This window comes from Odontomachus brunneus, unplaced genomic scaffold (genome assembly GCF_010583005.1).
Source record: "Odontomachus brunneus isolate Ranch 3 - 2012 unplaced genomic scaffold, Obru_v1 Obru_scaffold_030, whole genome shotgun sequence".
Classification (NCBI taxonomy): Eukaryota; Metazoa; Arthropoda; class Insecta; order Hymenoptera; family Formicidae; genus Odontomachus; species Odontomachus brunneus.
The window spans coordinates 2,189,990-2,207,672 of record NW_022639480.1 but is presented as its reverse complement, the minus strand read 5'-3'; the positions used below and the strand labels follow the sequence as shown (position 1 = coordinate 2,207,672).

The window sequence follows — 17,683 nt, the reverse complement described above, 5'->3', positions numbered from 1 at the left end:
AGAGAGAGAGAGAGAGAGAGAGAGAGAGAGAGAGAGAGAGAGGAGAATATTTCCAGGAGGCCTATTATGGCGGATAATTTACGCAAGCCGTTCTTGCCGCGCGGTTTCTCCCCTTCCCGCCAGGCGAATTTACGGCGACAGCGAGCGGCGCTCGCGCGCGACACTCGCCAGGTGTAAATTCGATTACGAATACTATTCTCCTTCGCGCGCCGATATTTCACTCGGTCCACGCCAAGGAGTAGGTGGCGTCGCGGCGTAATCCACGCGCGGAATTATGCGCGGCCGGCGTAGGCGGCGAGAGAGTTCCGCGCGTCTCGTAAAGAGACGCGGGCGCGATAGCGAAAAACTCGCGGCCTGCGATAATTCCGTCTTGCCGTATGTAAACTAGTTAGCTCGCGGGATCAGCGACTATGTGTATGTACAGGATGTCCCAGAATCGGCAACACGCGAGCACGTAGTGTATCGCCTCATTCGTGGCGTTGTTAATGCGCGAACTGTGCCACGAGTCGTCGAGGTAACGACACGTGCTGGGTTGCAAAACGGTTTCGACACGGTGAAGTTGGCAGAGCTCACCAAACTGTCCAAACTGAGAGTCGTTACCGACGAACACTTACGCTATAATATAATTAATATTGAAGTTAAGAACACTGAGTAATTAAAATTATTAATAATGCTAACAATGATTAACAGAGTAATTAATAATATAATTGCTGGACAAGCTCGTCAGTAATGACACTGAATTTTGACAGAGTTTGGTGAACTGCCAACTTCATTATGTCGAGACCGTTTTGCAATCCACATCCGTCGTACGCGAATTGCGACTCACGAGCATCTTTTTAAACTAAGGACAGGTTTAGATAACATAGAAAATAGAAAGTTTTCACGAATTTTTTCAAAGAAATGAATAAAAATGTCAATACAGAATTTTTGTCACACACATTATCTGTCATTGTTTTAAGTATATTAAGATTGCTTAAAAAAGAATTGAAATTCCGTTCAGGTTTTCTTTGCTACACGCGTTCATTCCTTTGAAAAAAAATTTGCAAAAATTTTCTATTTTTTCGATTATCAATAAGAATCTTCCCTTAACGAATAATTTGTGATCTCCATTAATCACTAAAACTTGAGACACTTTGTACATTGTACACTGCATATCTATTTTAATGAATTCTTCAGAAAACCTCGAAACCGCTAAAGGTTCTTCAACGAAGGTTCTTCGTTGCGCAAAAGAGAAAACTGAGGAACTTCAACGTTGAATTACGGGGAAAAGTAGCATCGCGAAGTCACCTTCTTTCGCGGCAATTAGACGCGCTATCACTTGGAGGTCGTTAAGAAAAGCGGCTGGTTAAACGGGAATCGTCATCTGCCTCGCGCGCTCCGCACGACGTCCGATAATTAGCGTCGCGGCACCCGCGGAGCGAAACCTCGCTCCAGGTGCAAACTCGCTCGCGATACTCCTCTTCGCGCGTCGATATTTCACTCGCAGCGACTCGAGAGATGCAGGGAGCGCCGGGCGTCGTAATCTACGCTCCGTATTATGCGGAGCACGCGTAGGCAGAAACGCATGCATTCGATGCGATGAGAGATCTCGAGGGAGCCACGCGACGGCCTCGCTCGCTTTTCACGCGTCGCTTTCTTGCCCGGAAAAATCGCCCGATCCGCTCTCGACCTCTCGCGCGCTTACGGTTTTGCTAGTTTAAACTCGTCGGCTTATCTGATCGCTACAGCAATGTTGCGTGTTGCCGAGTGAAGACCTACAAAAGTCACTCGGGCAAGAATTAACGTTTGTAACGTTGCCTCTCTCGTTCTTCCCTTCCCCATCTCCGTCTCCGTCTCTCTCTCTCTCTCTCTCTCTCTCTCTCTCTCTCTCTCTCGCTCTCTCTCTCTCTCCCTCGGTGCATAAAGCATCTCTCGTGTACCTCTACGTTGGCAAAATTCTATCAATTTCGCGCTTGCCAAATCTTTCGTCGCCACTTCGATACTTGAGAAAAGCACTCCCGAAGGTACAATCAGTACTTTTACATTCTTAACCGATATGTACTATATTTACAACTGATGGGTAAGTCATGACACTGCAATCAGTAAAATCTCACTGAAAGGATCAGTTAATAACAGCGGCTGTTCCTGTTATTGATGCACTTTGCAAACACAGGCGGTGTCGTAACTGATTCAATCGGAAACATTTTTCAATCAGAAACTGATTTCCATTAGAAATTGATTCACTTCAAGACAGCATCGCGAAAGCCGAGCACATCGGTACGTATCGACGTCCCGAGAGCAAAGGATTCGCTCGGCCGGCTTCGCCTCGAGTTCATCGCGAAAATCGCGCGTCGCGTCTGGAGGCGCCGAGTAAACGGGCGAGCCGCGAGGGCGAGAGTAGTTTTAATTAAGCCATTAGGGGTGCCTGAGAGGCTACGACCGAGCGGCTAGACGACCCGACCCCCTTCTCCCGCCCCCGTCTCGCTCGTTCACCTGCTTCGTCTGCTAAATTAATATAGCGGCCGTATTTCGTTCTACTATCCGTGGCGACGAGACTTGTATCCGGAATCGACTTCCTTCCACCGACTCCTTTGAAATTTGCGGAAATGGCTGTGTAACAAAAACCGCGATCAGTCCGTAGCGTGCATCGAGAGCTTAGTGACTTGTCTTTGCGGATCTTTTCGCGCGAGACAAGAATTCGCGTCCTCTTTCGCTTCTGACGTCACGATGTGACGTGTCGGGGCCGCCGGGAGACTTAACGAAGATCCTCCGGCGATAATGAGATTCGTCCGCGTTGCAGCGTGCCTTCTAGTTTACTTTGCACTTACTTACCGGCTCGCCCGTCGTATCCGCGCTCGTCGTCGTCGTCCTCGTGCTCGCCGCTCTCTTCGCCGGCCGTGCCCTGCGTCTGCACGACCCTGGGTATCTCTGCAAGAATACGAGATAAATGAAGGGTACGAGCGCGAGAGATGGAAGAAGGCCGAGTTAACCCCGCGGGTGTTCGCGCTAGGAGCGCCGCGCTCCGATCGATAATTGTTTCTGTCTTGTGCGGAGATGCACAAGATGCATCTGTCTTGTGCGCGGAGGGATTGCAGAGAGCGTCTGCTCGCGCGCTCGCGAGATTTCAATTCCGTCAAACAATGAGGTTGCTCACGAAAGAATCGGCGGAACTTATCAGCAGAATATTCGCGAGAATTACACACGCAACGAAATGACTTGGTAATATCAGCTAAATCTTAGTGACCGATTCGAGCTTAGCTAAAGGGCTAATCGTTTTGTGCTGTCACTGCTAAGAATTGGCTATCACAGATGAAATGCATTTACTCCTTCTCTGCGCAAAAAGATGTAAATTTATTAATTAGGAGCGCGCATTTGTTTAAATATAGCTAAAAAATTACAGCTATTTCTAAATTTCTTAAGCGCTAAACCTCGAGTATTCTGTAAGAGCTCGTTCCACCGCATCGCGTGCATTGCTTGACTAATTTTCTGTCATTAACATTCCAACAATTATCGTGGCAGAGTCTATACGAAATGGTACAGGACTTTTGTCTATTTAACTTAACAAGTTCTGCTTACACACAAACATCTAAATCCAGATACCCTATACAACATCTTCCATCATTTTTGCAAACAATTGCGGTAATTATCTCTTTACTTTGACTCACGGTAACTATATTAATTTCGTCACTGTTACAATGGACGAGGCAAAAGAAGAATCTGAACAATTCGATCGCGAATGAAAAAGGTGGCTCATGTCGTCGCGTTCGCAGTGCTTTAATCGATTAAGACACTCGACTTCTTCAAATAGGCAATAAAAGAGCGATATATAGTCTCATGCGGGAACGTATGCTAAAGATATTTTTTTTTACTTCACGCCGATATGTGTATTGATTCGCGTGTTATAATGACGACATCGACGTCAGGTTTACTCTCGAAATTGGCAGTCGTGCGACGCTTTCGCGCCAGCGTACTATGCTTTCAAAGTAAGGTGAATAACCGAGGGCTGCAAAATGCGGGTTGCTTATCTGAGCCGCGGAGTGGGGGTAGCGAGTTGAGCCGTGGAGGGGAAGTAACTAGCCGAGGCATACTTTCACTTATTACGTAAGGTGACTTTTCCGATAACAATAATCATGTTCCGCATTCCATTCACGCGCCGCGTCATGCCTATTCCAAGCTCGCTGTGGCGATAACGCCAAATAATTTAGAGCGCGGATCGATACATTCGTCAATAACTCTACTTGCAGACGTCGTAGCGGCTTGAAACAAAGATCACTCGAAAGTGGAAATTGTCGCGCTTCCGAGGAACGTGAAATCATCCTTCTGTGAGATAAGGATCATATGGCGTAATTATGTGAGTACGAAAGACATCAGCTTTTGTGTTAAACCGAACGTTACTTATTAATCTCTGTTAAAAGCCAGTAGGAAACCTTGGCTTGTATTTGCGCTACGAAGCGTCAATCTTATGTTTTTGACGAGTATAAAGTGCAATTTAAAAAAAAGCGAAATGATTACAATGCGAACTCTCTGTTTAGTAGTAGATGTTTTTTGTCACAACGTCAAAGTTCAAGTCAAGTAGATAATAAATTAGCTTCGGTAGCAACGATATTAGTTGTCTCTATTTCAATAATGCATCTTGCAAATGCACTCATCTTTAAAATGCCATAGTGGTATTTTAGTTCGTGCGGCTAATCCTTTTTCTGCGTGCACACACATGTACGTACACACGTACATAGAGTCCGCGATACGAAAACATTCGTGTCGTCGATCGAAAGTCGAATCGAAAGCAAAAAGCCGCCCGCGGCGAACGGAAGCGGAGGGTGGGCTTGCACGCACGTTTTCGCAAATTTCGCCTAATTGGACAAGCGCGAGGAGATCGCGCGCTAAGATCGTCGCGTGTTCCTGCCGATCGATCGATCGATCATTCTCCAGGGCAGCACGGGTGTGGTCGAGCGGCTCGGCCGCCTTTTTTGGCCGACCTTCTCGCCACCCTGGTGGCGGGCTGAGAGGATCGATCGCGAAATCGAGGAGGCGACAGACTTTTTGCACTCTTTTTCGGCCGAGCAGCTTTACGCTTTCGTTGCGTCGTGTCGCGTCGTGTACGCGTTAATGACAGAATATGTCGAATGGACGGCCAAAAAATATCCGCAATATCTTCTCCGTTCGTTTCCGAGCGGTAGTCGCGCGATTCACGATGTGCGAATGAGAGAACGTTATTCCCGTTTTCTCGTATGGGTCACTAATACTGTAGAATTTCGGGATAAATAATCGATAATTTATAATCATTAATAATAATATTAATTCAATATGGAGAAGAGTTAAAAAGATTGTTTCCTTTTAACAACTCTGCGAGTTCGCAGTGAGTTTCGCACGGTCTGGAATCAATTCGGGCCATTGCTTCTGCAGAGCCGCGTAAGTGCGAGAATATCGCGACGGAACTGTAACCGCGCAGGGGGAGAGAGATTCGGCTCTCTTACGCTTTCCCATTTTCTCACCGAGCAGTTTCTCAAAATTCCTTCGAATTTATCGCACTGCTATCCCGGCTCCGCAGAATTTCTCCCATGTTCCGCGCGGTCACACAGAGTGCCGTACTATCTTTCTTTTACGCGAGCACCCACTTTCCTGCTCGTTGTAGCCGGCGTTCTCTCGCCACAACTCGCGTAGAGCGAGCTCACGGCTCGGCTCGTAAGACAGGAGAGAAGGGGATGTGACGAACACGGCGGCGGCGGCGGAAACGAAATCGAAATAAAAGATAAACGCGGCAATGAAACCGAGTATCAAGCAGCGCGAACGCGCGTGGGCGTGTACTTACTGATGCAAGGCGCAATATGCGATCTGCTCTGCTGGTAGCCTCTGGCGCATCTGTTGCAAGTAGTACCGGTTACACCGTCTTTGCAGGGACACTGGCCGGTGCTCTGGTTACAGGTCTTTCCAGAAGCTCCGATCGGGTGACAGTCGCACGCTATAAAGCAACAAACCGATCGCTTAGTAGGGGAAATAGCAGAGATTGTTCGGATTAGAAACAGCCGCTCTTAGACGATTAAATTTTTCAACTTTATCTTTTTCAATTTTATATTGGTATCTCATTCAGTCTGTTCATATATCTTCTCTACACGGAAAGAATATATTATAGCTTTTTGCACGTAAATTCTCTTCAATTTTATTATGTTTCTACTGTAAAAACCGATGTGTTAAATTTAACAGTTTATGTGTCCCAAATCATCCACTCTCATTTATGTGTGAATTTAACACAAAACAAATGTGGTAAAAAGTAACACGTATAATATGTAAAAGATTAGCACAAGAATTTAACACTTGAATACCGTCAGGAATCACAGTTTGTATTAAATTGACACATGTATAATGTTAAATTAACTAAAATAAAACGTTACTTTAACATTTGAGAGAAATATTAATCTACGGTTTTGATAAAATAAAAATATTAAATTGACATAATCTATATCTGACATATTAAATATTTCTAACGATATTCAAGTGTTAAATTCTTGTGTTAATTTTTTTTACATTATACGTATTACTTTTTAACACATTTATTTTGTGTTAAATTTACACATAAATGAGAGTGGATGATTTGGGACACATGAAATGTGTTAAATTTAACACATCAGTTTTTACAGTGTAGCAATGCGAGAATATAAAGTATCAGTAAGATCTGTTTTGCTGAAGAACATTCAATTTCGCTAGAAACAGCAAATTTGGCAATAACACATTTAAGTGTTTCTAAAATATAAATAGACATTGAAATTAAAAAACAATGAATTATTGCAGAATGTCGATTTATTGCTGCCACGAAATTCTGCAGTAACTTTTATTACAAAATTCTCTCCGAAATCTTAACGTATAAATTCCAAACTCGATGTTTGCTGAAGCATAAACTCCAAACTTTCGTCGTTGAAATTACACGCAACTTCGACGAAATCTATATTATTCGTGAAGTATTTATATATTTTCGGAATTTCGCGAAAATTCACTATTGCTCAATATCAAGCATTGCTAATGTCTGCGCACTTAGCTCAGTTTCTAACAAAACGATCAAGTGGAGCACACGGTGTCTCAGTGACACCTTCAGTCGTCTCGTAAAGTGACTCAACGGGGTGACGGATTGTCGGTGGAAATTTTACCGAGGCGTAGCCGACCGAAAGAGAGTGCTATAATCAAGCTGACTGTCAGATCTGCTCGCGTCCATATTAGTGCGTGGCGCGTTCGAGTTTACCGTCGCCAGCGCATCTCGTTATGTCGTGGCGCGCCTTCTCAACGAGATACGCTCGTTCTATTAAGAAACAACGCAGATAGGCGACCCGGAAAATGATGGAGATAGTCAAACGGGCGTGACGATCCGCTACCTGAAATTAAGATAAAGCGCGGATTTACACGGCGCCTGTAAAGGAGCCTGAGCTGCAGCTCGATAAACGAAAGATCTCACGCGGGATAAAAGCAATTCGTTCCCACGAGCATTCATAGCGAGGCGCGCACGCTAAGAAGATCCTGTAGTACGCTCCGGCGGTTGTCGATCAAATTACGATTCGCCGAGAGTTTCGGTCACGATTAATTACGGAAATTTTTTAAAGACTCTCTCAAGACACTCTTCAGGAGCGTGTGCCATCAAATCGTCAGATCGTATTGTCGCGGTTCTGTGTTTAGTAACGTGTCTCACACGCCGCCTTATTTAAACGGAAGGCTTATGTATCACACACACACATATACATACGAACGTACGCACGCGCGCGGCAATAAAATATCGAGAAGAGCGTAAAACGTCCGGTACACGGGGTGTCGCGATAACTTCCCGTCGCGCCGCTTTTACGCCCGACACGAGACGCGCATCTGGCTCTCGAGAGTAACGTCAAACGGTGCTCCAGGTGTAACACACGGTGACGTGCACGCGTGCGAGCTAGAAAGCATCTCTTTATCTTTATCTCACAATTAAAAGCTCGTTCCGCGCGAACATCGTGGGTAAGTGTGTTGCGTAATGTAAGCGATAAAAGGGGAGCGACTTAGCGCCGGGATGAATGCATTCTGGCCTTATCCTAATTTCATGCGGCTTAATCTTGCATAAGGGAGGCGTACATGGGATATTAAACGGTCCCTTCACGACTGCCTTACGTACGACAGGATAGCTGGCCGAGGGGTGAGGTCCTGAGGGGTCATTCCGGAGGATTTATGAAATCAATCAGGCGCGCCTCGACGAATAGATCGCCGTCCAGGCATACCTTAGAGAAAGCTTGAATCTCCCTCGAGAACTTGCTGATGAGAGAGACGAGGCGGCGGGCAGAGAAGAGCTAGTAAATAGTCGTGCAAATGCGCGTTTAGCCGAATACTTTGCATAGTTGTGCACAGATAAACGACGGCTTGCTTATCCCCCTCCGAGCATCAGTTATTTTTTTCTATTTTTTTCTTTCTGATAAATAAGAATCGTCGACCTCTTTTTTCGAGCGAGCCTTATTGAAAATCGCAAAAGGCGTCACGCTTCGAGCAGATTCGATAGACTGATATTAATAACGTTGATAAAATTATAAAGTAATAACATCCGGAAGATTGCAGGGGGAAAGAGGCAAGGGTAATAAATAAAATTGATTTATTATTATAGTTTGACGGTAACAGGTGTTATACACGGATACACCGTGAGAGTGACGTCTCCTCACCGAATGGATAAAAGGGAGAAAGAGAGAGAGACCATTCGTGCGCGTTTTTCGCGCGTAAATCACGGCGAAACGCAAATAGCGAATAATAAAAAAGCGTCGTGTAGCGGTCGAGGTGCGCGCGAGTTATCATAATTATGCAAATGCATTAACATTCCGTCTCTCGGGGTTCGCGCGCGTCGCCGGCCGCGATTTACAACCAATAATCGCAACAAAATTGCGCTCATCGTAAAATAATAACCCGGCTGATTTACGGTGGCCGCGCGTAATCAGTTGTACCGGTGCGTCGTCCTCTTCCCCTTTCAGTCCCTCGTAAATCGCGCTGCGCTGATAATACGAGGCGATGAAAAACTTATGCCGCGCGGCGCGAGGGCCGGGATTAACAGCGACGCGTGCAAAATCGACCTCGTCGTTTAACGCGCGACAAACGGTGATCCGGCTGTAAATATTGCAGCGGATTTTGAATATTTCAGAGCGCCGCCGAAAGATCACCAGTCGTGGGATCCCTCCGCCGATTACAAACGTGGAAAATTGTACAGAAAAGAGAAATGCAGATTCAATTAACGCTGTCACAACGTGCGCGTTATTTATCTAAATTAACTGCACCGAGAGAAAAATGTTTGGTACTTGTAATTATAATTACATAGAACAATAATTAATATAAATTATTATCAAGGAAATTTACATTTTTTTTATTAAATTTTACTACAATGTTGGTGATAATAATTTTATATGCAAATTACTATTTACATTATAAGATTAATTTTTTACATTATTCTTAAGATTAAAAGATATGTGATTTGGGCCAAAAATAAGTAATTTTAGTTATAAATCAACTATTCTTTCTCTCACAAATAAACCTACTCTCAAAAGATACACTCCGATTTCTTTCTAATTTGGCACAAATGTAAAAGTACAAAAAATATTTAGGTTTCTTTTTTCATTTTGGGTTCTACTTTGAGTTTTACGGGTAGTTTATAGTTTTTTAATGTTCTCACTCCTCATCAATAAATACAACAAAAATGCATAAGAAATAAAATTGAATACAAGATATAGACGTTTTTTGGTTTGCTGATTATAAATATGAAGTCAAATGTGTAAAATTATTTGTATAAATAATAAAATGTTTAAATTAGTCAAAAATGGTCCGAATTTCGACCAAACCGAGAAATTATTTGTATAAATAATAAAATGTTTAAATTAGTCAAAAATGGTCCGAATTTCGACCAAACCGAGAAATTATTTGTATAAATAATAAAATGTTTAAATTAGTCAAAAATGGTCCGAATTTCGACCAAACCGAGAAATTATTTGTATAAATAATAAAATGTTTAAATTAGTCAAAAATGGTCCGAATTTCGACCAAACCGAGAAATTATTTGTATAAATAATAAAATGTTTAAATTAGTCAAAAATGGTCCGAATTTCGACCAAACCGAGAAATTATTTGTATAAATAATTTTTTTTCAACTTTTTACATGTTTCGTTTAAACATTTTATTATTTATACAAATCATTTTACATACTTGACTTCATATTCATAATCAGCAAACCAAAAACGCCTATATTTTGTATTCAATTTTATTTCTCATGCATTTTTGTTGTATTTGCTGATGATAGTGAGAACATTAAAAAATTGCCCGTGAAACTCAAAATAGGCCAAAATGAAGAAATATGATCTAAATATTTTTTGTACTTCTACATTTGTGCCAAATTAGAAAAAAAAACGGGGTGTAACTTTTGCGTAGGTTTACTTATCAGTGGTGATATTGATTGTCTCCAAGCATCTCCAAGTCTACAGCTTTGTCTCTTAAAAGAATAATACACGGAAAAAATGTTCGGTTAGGTTAACCAAATTTCTGATGAAATTTGAACAGATAAAAAATTCCGGTTGAAATTATCAGAATTCGGTTTAAATCCAAAATCTTGTTAGCATAAAGGTACGATAGCCCTCTTTTAATTGAATGGAATTCTGCTAACTTAAAAGTTAACTTTCTGGTTCGTTTACATTGAGAACAAATACTTGAGAATTTACTAGTATATGTTTTACATACAAATAAACTTTAATCCCATAGATAAATTCCCAGATGTATCTTTCCTCCGTGTATTTCACCAGAAATTTGGTTAATCCAGACTTCTTTTTTACCGTGCGATTTCATTAAGATTGCAAATTTCACGCTGTTATCTCTCTCCCGTGACGACGGCTAATATACGTCTACGAGTCGTCTTTTTTAGGAAGATCTTACCGTTTTGTCGCAGGGCCAGACGACTGTCGGCGCGGTTAACGAATTCTGGTTACCTCATGCCGAGATTCGGTGCCGATTAGAGCCGGACGCGTATCAATTAAACGCAACGGCCGTGCCTGCTGCTCGGGGTTGATGAGAGTAGCCATGGGACATAAAGTCCTCCGCTCGTTGCTTTATCCCCCTATACGCGCGCGCGACCCTCCCTCCTGCCGAGAGCTAATTGTATCGCGCTCGCGCGAGGCGACGTCTCGCTTAAATTTCCGTTCCAGGCATAAATTACCATCTGCTCCGGGACGTGGGCGGACCTTGAAAATTAACGGGGCGCACGATTCACATAATTCTTAATCGCCGTGTCGGCTCGCTCGATCGTTTTCAATCGCGTTCCCTCCCGGCCGAGCTCGTAGCGCATTTAGATTCGCGTCGCGCTATCAAAATCCAATCCAGGCCAATAAGAATTTCATTGCTGCGCTCGCTTGTCTTCGTGATTAGCGTCGAGATAAATTGGACGTGTGAATTGGCCGACGCGCATTCACGCGTCTTACATTTCGTTTCGAGCTCGACGGCGGTAGCCTTGAAGAGTCCCGTAATTTCGTCCCGTTTCATAAGAATCATTTTAATTGCTCCAAAATGAAACAAGAGAGCTACAACGTTACATGAGACCAATATTGGGCATTATTCGTTATAAAAAATTTTTTTGACAAAAATAAGTCAGCAATCAGACATGATCAATTGTATGTAATCACGAATAATACAGTCGTTTGATGAAATTCTTAAGTATATAATCAACTCCACCTCAAAGTTTGAGGTGAGTTGATTAACAATTTCATTAATCAATAAAATTATTTATGATTTTATATATGATGATTAATTTGCTGATTATTTCAGTCAAAGAAAATTTTAATCGATTAACGTCCCCAATATACGAAACTATTAACTAAGTTAGTGCACAAGATTTGTTATTTTTCTCTGAAATTCTCTTGGGAGGTTTGAGTATCAAAATAAAAATTGCACATGCTTGTTAAGTATCTAAAAAAATACCGGGTCAATGCTCTTTCCTTCTCTCTTCCTTTCTTTCTCTCAATTTATTTGTAAGAATTATTAATTTTTTAAAATATATTTTGTACAATTTTATTTTCTATCTTGTTTGACAAATACGACAAACTTTCGGTACCAATCTATTACAAATGTTATTCGAATCGCGATTGCGCGACTTCCAGTTTATCGAGGTAAAATATCGCGAAATCGGGCCGACACGTCGCGAGAGAAAGGTTTATGGAGCAAACAGACAGAGTCCGGTCTCGTCGTGGTCTGTCGAAATCATTTGGGGGCACTTAGCTCTCGAATTGCGCGACGAACGCCTTAATCAGCCGCGAAGTCAGCGCGAGCCCCAGCCAGTTTGATCGGCAGCGAGGATTGCAGTTTCGCGGCCACGCCGTGTCACGAGGGGTCACGGCACGGTTGATTGGTCACGCGGCCTCGTCATTAGAAACGTCATAAACGACGATGGGAGGTATACTCACGGCGCGACTCAAGGATTTCCGCCGCGGGATACGAATCGCCGTCCTCGTCCGACGACGACGACGACGACGACGACGACGACTGCGTTGGGAACGACGTTCGACTTTCGACACCTGAGTCGCCGTAACGGTTGTCTCATGCCGGCGCGACTTGTCTCCGGAGACAAGGAGTCGTTTGTTCCCTCGTTACTGGCCCTTTCGTTACCTATAAATTCGTTATGCAACTCTCGCCGGCGAACGAAAGCGACGACCTGCGCGTCACATCGTACGTGGAATTATTCTCGAGCCGGGATTCTCGAATATCGTCGAAATCGATCGTCACCGTTATTGCAACGGTACCGAGCGCGCACTGAAGAAACGATCCGTTGACAGAAAATCAGTCTTTTCCCCACTTTGCCGTCGCTGATTCACTGCGTGCGGAAAAGAAACAACGCAGCCTGTAACAGATGGCTCAAAAATGATCGTCTGTCAGTGAGCTCTCGACGAAAGAGATAGAAAAGTCCGTGCTGTGTAGAAGATAAAAGTCGATGGTCCTATTTCGGATGAAAATTACGATCACGCGAATATAACGAACAAATACCGGATAATTGTTACTGGTAGGCGTATTCCGAGCGCTCCGACAAGAAAATAACGCAAGCAAAATTGGCGCAATAAGCGCGCAATAAACGGCAGACATTGACTATAGAGGACGCTGTTACTGCCGGGCGGCTGGTCGCGACAAATTATAGAAGCACTTGAGATTGCGATCTTCCTCGGGGAACGGCCGGGCGAGACGCGGAAGAGAGAGACGAGCCGTAAAGTTAATAGTTTCCAAAATCGGCCGGCGCTACCATACACGGCCGCTCCGTGGTAAAATGTGAAACGAGCGTGATTTACGGGACGCGAGCCCGCGCACTTACCTCCGCCTCGTGGGTGTCTCGGAGTCATGTTTATATTAGCTGGCAATAAGCGACGCGCCGGTATGCCCGCTCATTTCGCGGGCGTAAATGTGAGTTACGGCGGTTCCCGGCCGCGCACGCCGATCGTTCCGCGTTGACCTCTCGAGAACGTGCACCTGAATACCGTCGTCTGGCTACTATGTGCCGTGCGCGAATCGCGAACGAGCTGTCGCCCCAAAACAAGTTCGGCTCATGGACGAAATTAGCGGCCATTGCGAAAACGCACTTCTTATTTTGTCCCCTCCGGCGCGAGTAGTGTTAGCGTCTGATTCAGATGCACGAAAAATACCTTTGATTGAAATAACCAGCAAATCAGTGATCAAAATTAATCATATGAAAAGTCGCACATAACTTCGTCGATTTGGATGAAATTATTTATTGATCAGTGTGTGATCGATCACAAGAAAGCTTGATTAATAATTAATCGATGAAATTATTTGCGACTTTGTACATGACGACTGGTTAATTTTGATTATTAATTTGTTTCAGTGAAAGAAGATTTCTATCGATTGCAATCAGCGTATAATCAATCAGATCAAAGTTTGAGTGATAATTAATTATCGTGATGAGATTATTTGTGACTATATATAATGATTAATCAATTTTGATTGTTAATTTGTTGGTTATTTTGGCCGAAGAAAATTTTCATCGATTAACGTCCAACACTGATCGCGAATGTCGCTGAACTTTCTATTTTTCGTATCAAAACTATTCGCGGAAGTTCCGTTTCACATGAAGTAACGCAGCGTGGTTCGAAGTACGCGTGTTTGTCGCGTAGATGCGCTGGAAAGTAATTTTTCATTCACAGAACTGTAATTAAATATCTGCTCACAGTGGAGTGTCGTTTTGCACCGCTGAATATTTCATTTCTACACGTTAAAGAAATTTATTCCTAAAGTCGTCTGAAGAGACCTCTTCGGGGCTCTTTTGTAAAAAAGCTCCGCCGAGTACCTAACGAGATTTATCATTTAGTCCGTTAACAAAGCGCGCCACGCTCTTATGAGCGTGTTTAATTTCATCGAAACACAAGAACATACGTATTTATCGTGGCTTCAGCCTCGCTCTCTCCTCTTCCTCTCCCCCGGAGAGCTTGGCGCGCTTTTCTTTTCCGCTCTTTGCATGTTTTTTCACGAATGTAATTTGCTCGCCACCCTCCAGCGGATGAACCTGGCCAGGTCGCAGGTATCTACGTAACTATTTGCTAAAATGACGTCTCAAAGAGAGAGAAAGGGACGAGCTCGCTCGCTGGGTCTTTGAGTCATTCCCTTCTTCGTGGCCTCTCCTCTCGCGATTAGCATACCGACATTCGTGAAAATACTTTGTGGGAAAGGGTTATCGTGCTTCGGTGTCCGCACGATCTAATGGTGATGTCACTTTGAGCCGGTAAAATGTTGGTTGACACGTCCATGTACTCGCGCATGAAGTTACGTCTGATATATCTTCGTGATAAATGGACGAGGTATGGTAGAGAAATTAGAAGCCGGTGCCATTGGCGGATAATAGATTTGTCATGCGTGCGTTTCATTCGCGTCATTCCACGGCAGCGTATATCTGCGAGTGTGACTTCTCTATCGATCGTTCGCGTCCTGCGCCTAAAATGGGAAATCCCACGCGTGTGAACGTGTCGCGCCAGCGTGTAATCCAATAAATCGGAGAGAATGCAAAATGATATCTCTAGTAGTAGTGTAGTTGCTCACGTTCGCAGGAAGCTCGCGGGAATTGGGAGCAACGTTTTCAGGATACTCGTTCGCGTTCCTTCTTGCCGCGTCCTCTTTTTTCCTGGGAGAGACTGAGGCGATCTTCTTTCTCTCTACGAAATTCTAATATTCAACGCTGAGTGACACTTGTCGGAGAATGATTGTCGTAAATTACCCGACGAATAGATCGAGACACAAGAGCCGTTAAATGAACGTTGGGCATATTGTCATATCGAGAGGTTCACGTAGATTCTCAGCCGCTGGATTTCCTTCGGTGCAGCTACGCGGCAGAAACTGCAGTCTCACGCGAAATGAAATGGAAATATGTCGTTAAATTGTACGACGCCTCGCGGAGCCGTCAATTGCCGTAATTGCCACTCTTTCGCATCATCTGCCGCGAGGTCTCGGCGCTTCCGGCTTCGGCTCGGCGCGGTGCGGCTCGGCTCGGCTCGGCCTGGCTCCGGGTCTTGCTATTCACGCCATTGATGTCGTGAAAGCGTGAACCGGTCCCTTCGACAACGTTCTCAAGATTAATCCGTTTCGCGGAAGCGCAAATGGTCCCGTCGTGCTCCCACTATCGAGACCGCGGATTTAGTTCTCCGGGACGGAACCTCCGTCCAGCCTACCTGGCTCGGCTTCGTCGGACGGACGCGCGCGCTTAAGCTTCTTTTCTTTTAATTTCCTCGGCAATATGATAAAGCTAATGGCTCGGCTTCGCCGCGTTTTTAATGCTAACAAAGCAAGACGTCCCGAGTAATCTTCGTTAATTAAAGCTCGCGATATAAATAGGACGAGAAGTATAGCAGGGAAGGCAGAGAGAAGCGAGCTGTACATATTACCGCGAGAAAATTAATTATGAAGATCGTACATATCCAATACGAAAGGCGCGAGAAATCGTTCGGAGACCGTTCCTTTCTTATAGACTTCCATCACTCGGCTCTTCAGAATGTTCGGCGTAACGGCTTCCTCCATGACAAACTTTTATCGAGAGTCAAAACGAAAATCGAAAGATTATCCCCCGGCGTCGTTTACTAACGCTGGTTTATGCAGCTACCCTCGGAATTTCCGTCCGGATGATTCGGTCGATAAGTCGCGAGAGCCAAGCTCTACATTACGAGCTTAAATCGTAAAAGCGGCGAGCGATCGCTCGCCGCTTAGCGATAATCTCCTTCAGATTAAATCCGCCGATGGCGGCGCGGGAGAGAACGGCCGTCGCGCTTCTCTCCTCTTTTGGTGGAGAGAGGAGAAGGAGACTCCTTATCTCGACGGGCCGTTTTCATGGAGGACGACTCACCACCGTGGGAGGACCTTGAACGGTCCTCCGTCTCCTCGTGATAGCGCGTTATCGTCGCGTCGATCGACCGATCGAACGGCCTTGGCGCGTGCACGATCGCACGTCGGTGCGTCGCATACCTGAATTGTCTCGCACTTTGGAATCCAGCTAGAGATCTCTTTGGCTCGCGACGTCCTGACTAAGTAATCGAGCAGGGTCAATAGTCACTGGAGAGACTTACTCTCGACATTCCCCCTCTCTTCTCTCTCTTTCTCTCTCATCACGACGCAGATTGGATATTTCTTTCTCCTTCTATCCTTGCTTTCTTCTTTTTTCCTCTCTTTTCTTTTTTCTGTTAACTATGCATCTCTCGTGGAAGCATATACAGGGTGTCTAACGCAAAATGTTCCATACTTTTTGTACGTGTATAGTTTGGTAAACTGAACACAAAATTCTTCTACGTAATTTACGTCAATTTTGCAAACAACCACGTGAAATCTTATCAGCGACGTCTTTAGTCGCTGTAGACCAAGTCAAACTGAACAAGAAAAATTCTATGCTATTCTGCAAGTAATACGCAGATTGTTAAATTATCGATTAAAGAAGATTGACGGATGTTCGCGCGCGATAATGCGTCACATCTATGTTGTTCAATTAATAACCAGAAATCTACGTGGTTATTTACAAAATGGTAGGGGATTTTACTCTTCAGCTTGACCTGATCTACAAACGCACGATGCGACAGGCGTTGTTGTTGCAACTCATCTGCCGTAACGCGCGTGATCATACGCCGAGTTTCTTTAATTAATGACACAAAATTTTACTAGGTCGCTTGCAGTATGATAGAGGAATTTTGTGTTCAGTTTGACCTAACTTTCGCGTACACGAGGTATGGGACACTTTGCCTCAGACACCCTGTGTATATATATTTTTTATACAGACCCGCGTTGTCGATAGATATTTATGAAATTCCTTATCTCCACACGACGCGCGCGCACAAAGTAGATTTTTCGCGACGCCAAGCCGGATGAAAGAAATAATCGATATTCTCCTGTCCCCGGATTAATCCAATCCGTATAAACGATCGCGTGCGCCGCTGCCAAAGCTCGTTTTACATAATGAAATTCCGAACCTGCTTTCGACAGCTCGTCGGCTCGTCGAGGTTGACTGTGTCGGCGCAGCGGGACCGGAGTCTTTTTTCGCTTTATGATTTAATATCATTCGTTTCTTCGCGCAGAGACGAGTTGGGATCGCGCGGCGTTCCTAACGGAGAGAAACGGTATAAGTGCTAGATTAAAAAAGTTTGGAGGGAGAGCTCCCGAGAGAGAGAGAGAGAGAGAGAGAGAGAGAGAGAGAGAGAGAGAGAGAGAGAGAGAG

The 17,683-nt window shown here is 44.3% G+C and overlaps 1 protein-coding gene across 1 annotated transcript in view; it reads right to left on the bottom strand.

Annotated features, from left to right (window-relative positions):
* The window catches only part of LOC116843160 (netrin-1-like), a 123,495-nt gene that overhangs the window by 48,419 nt on the left and 57,393 nt on the right, over positions 1-17,683 (bottom strand). The window contains exons 2-3 of the mRNA XM_032813323.1: positions 5,789-5,938; positions 2,812-2,907 (exon numbers count right to left, since the gene is read on the bottom strand). Coding sequence (XP_032669214.1) covers positions 2,812-2,907; positions 5,789-5,938 — 246 coding nt within the window. The remainder of the gene's footprint in view (positions 1-2,811; positions 2,908-5,788; positions 5,939-17,683) is intronic.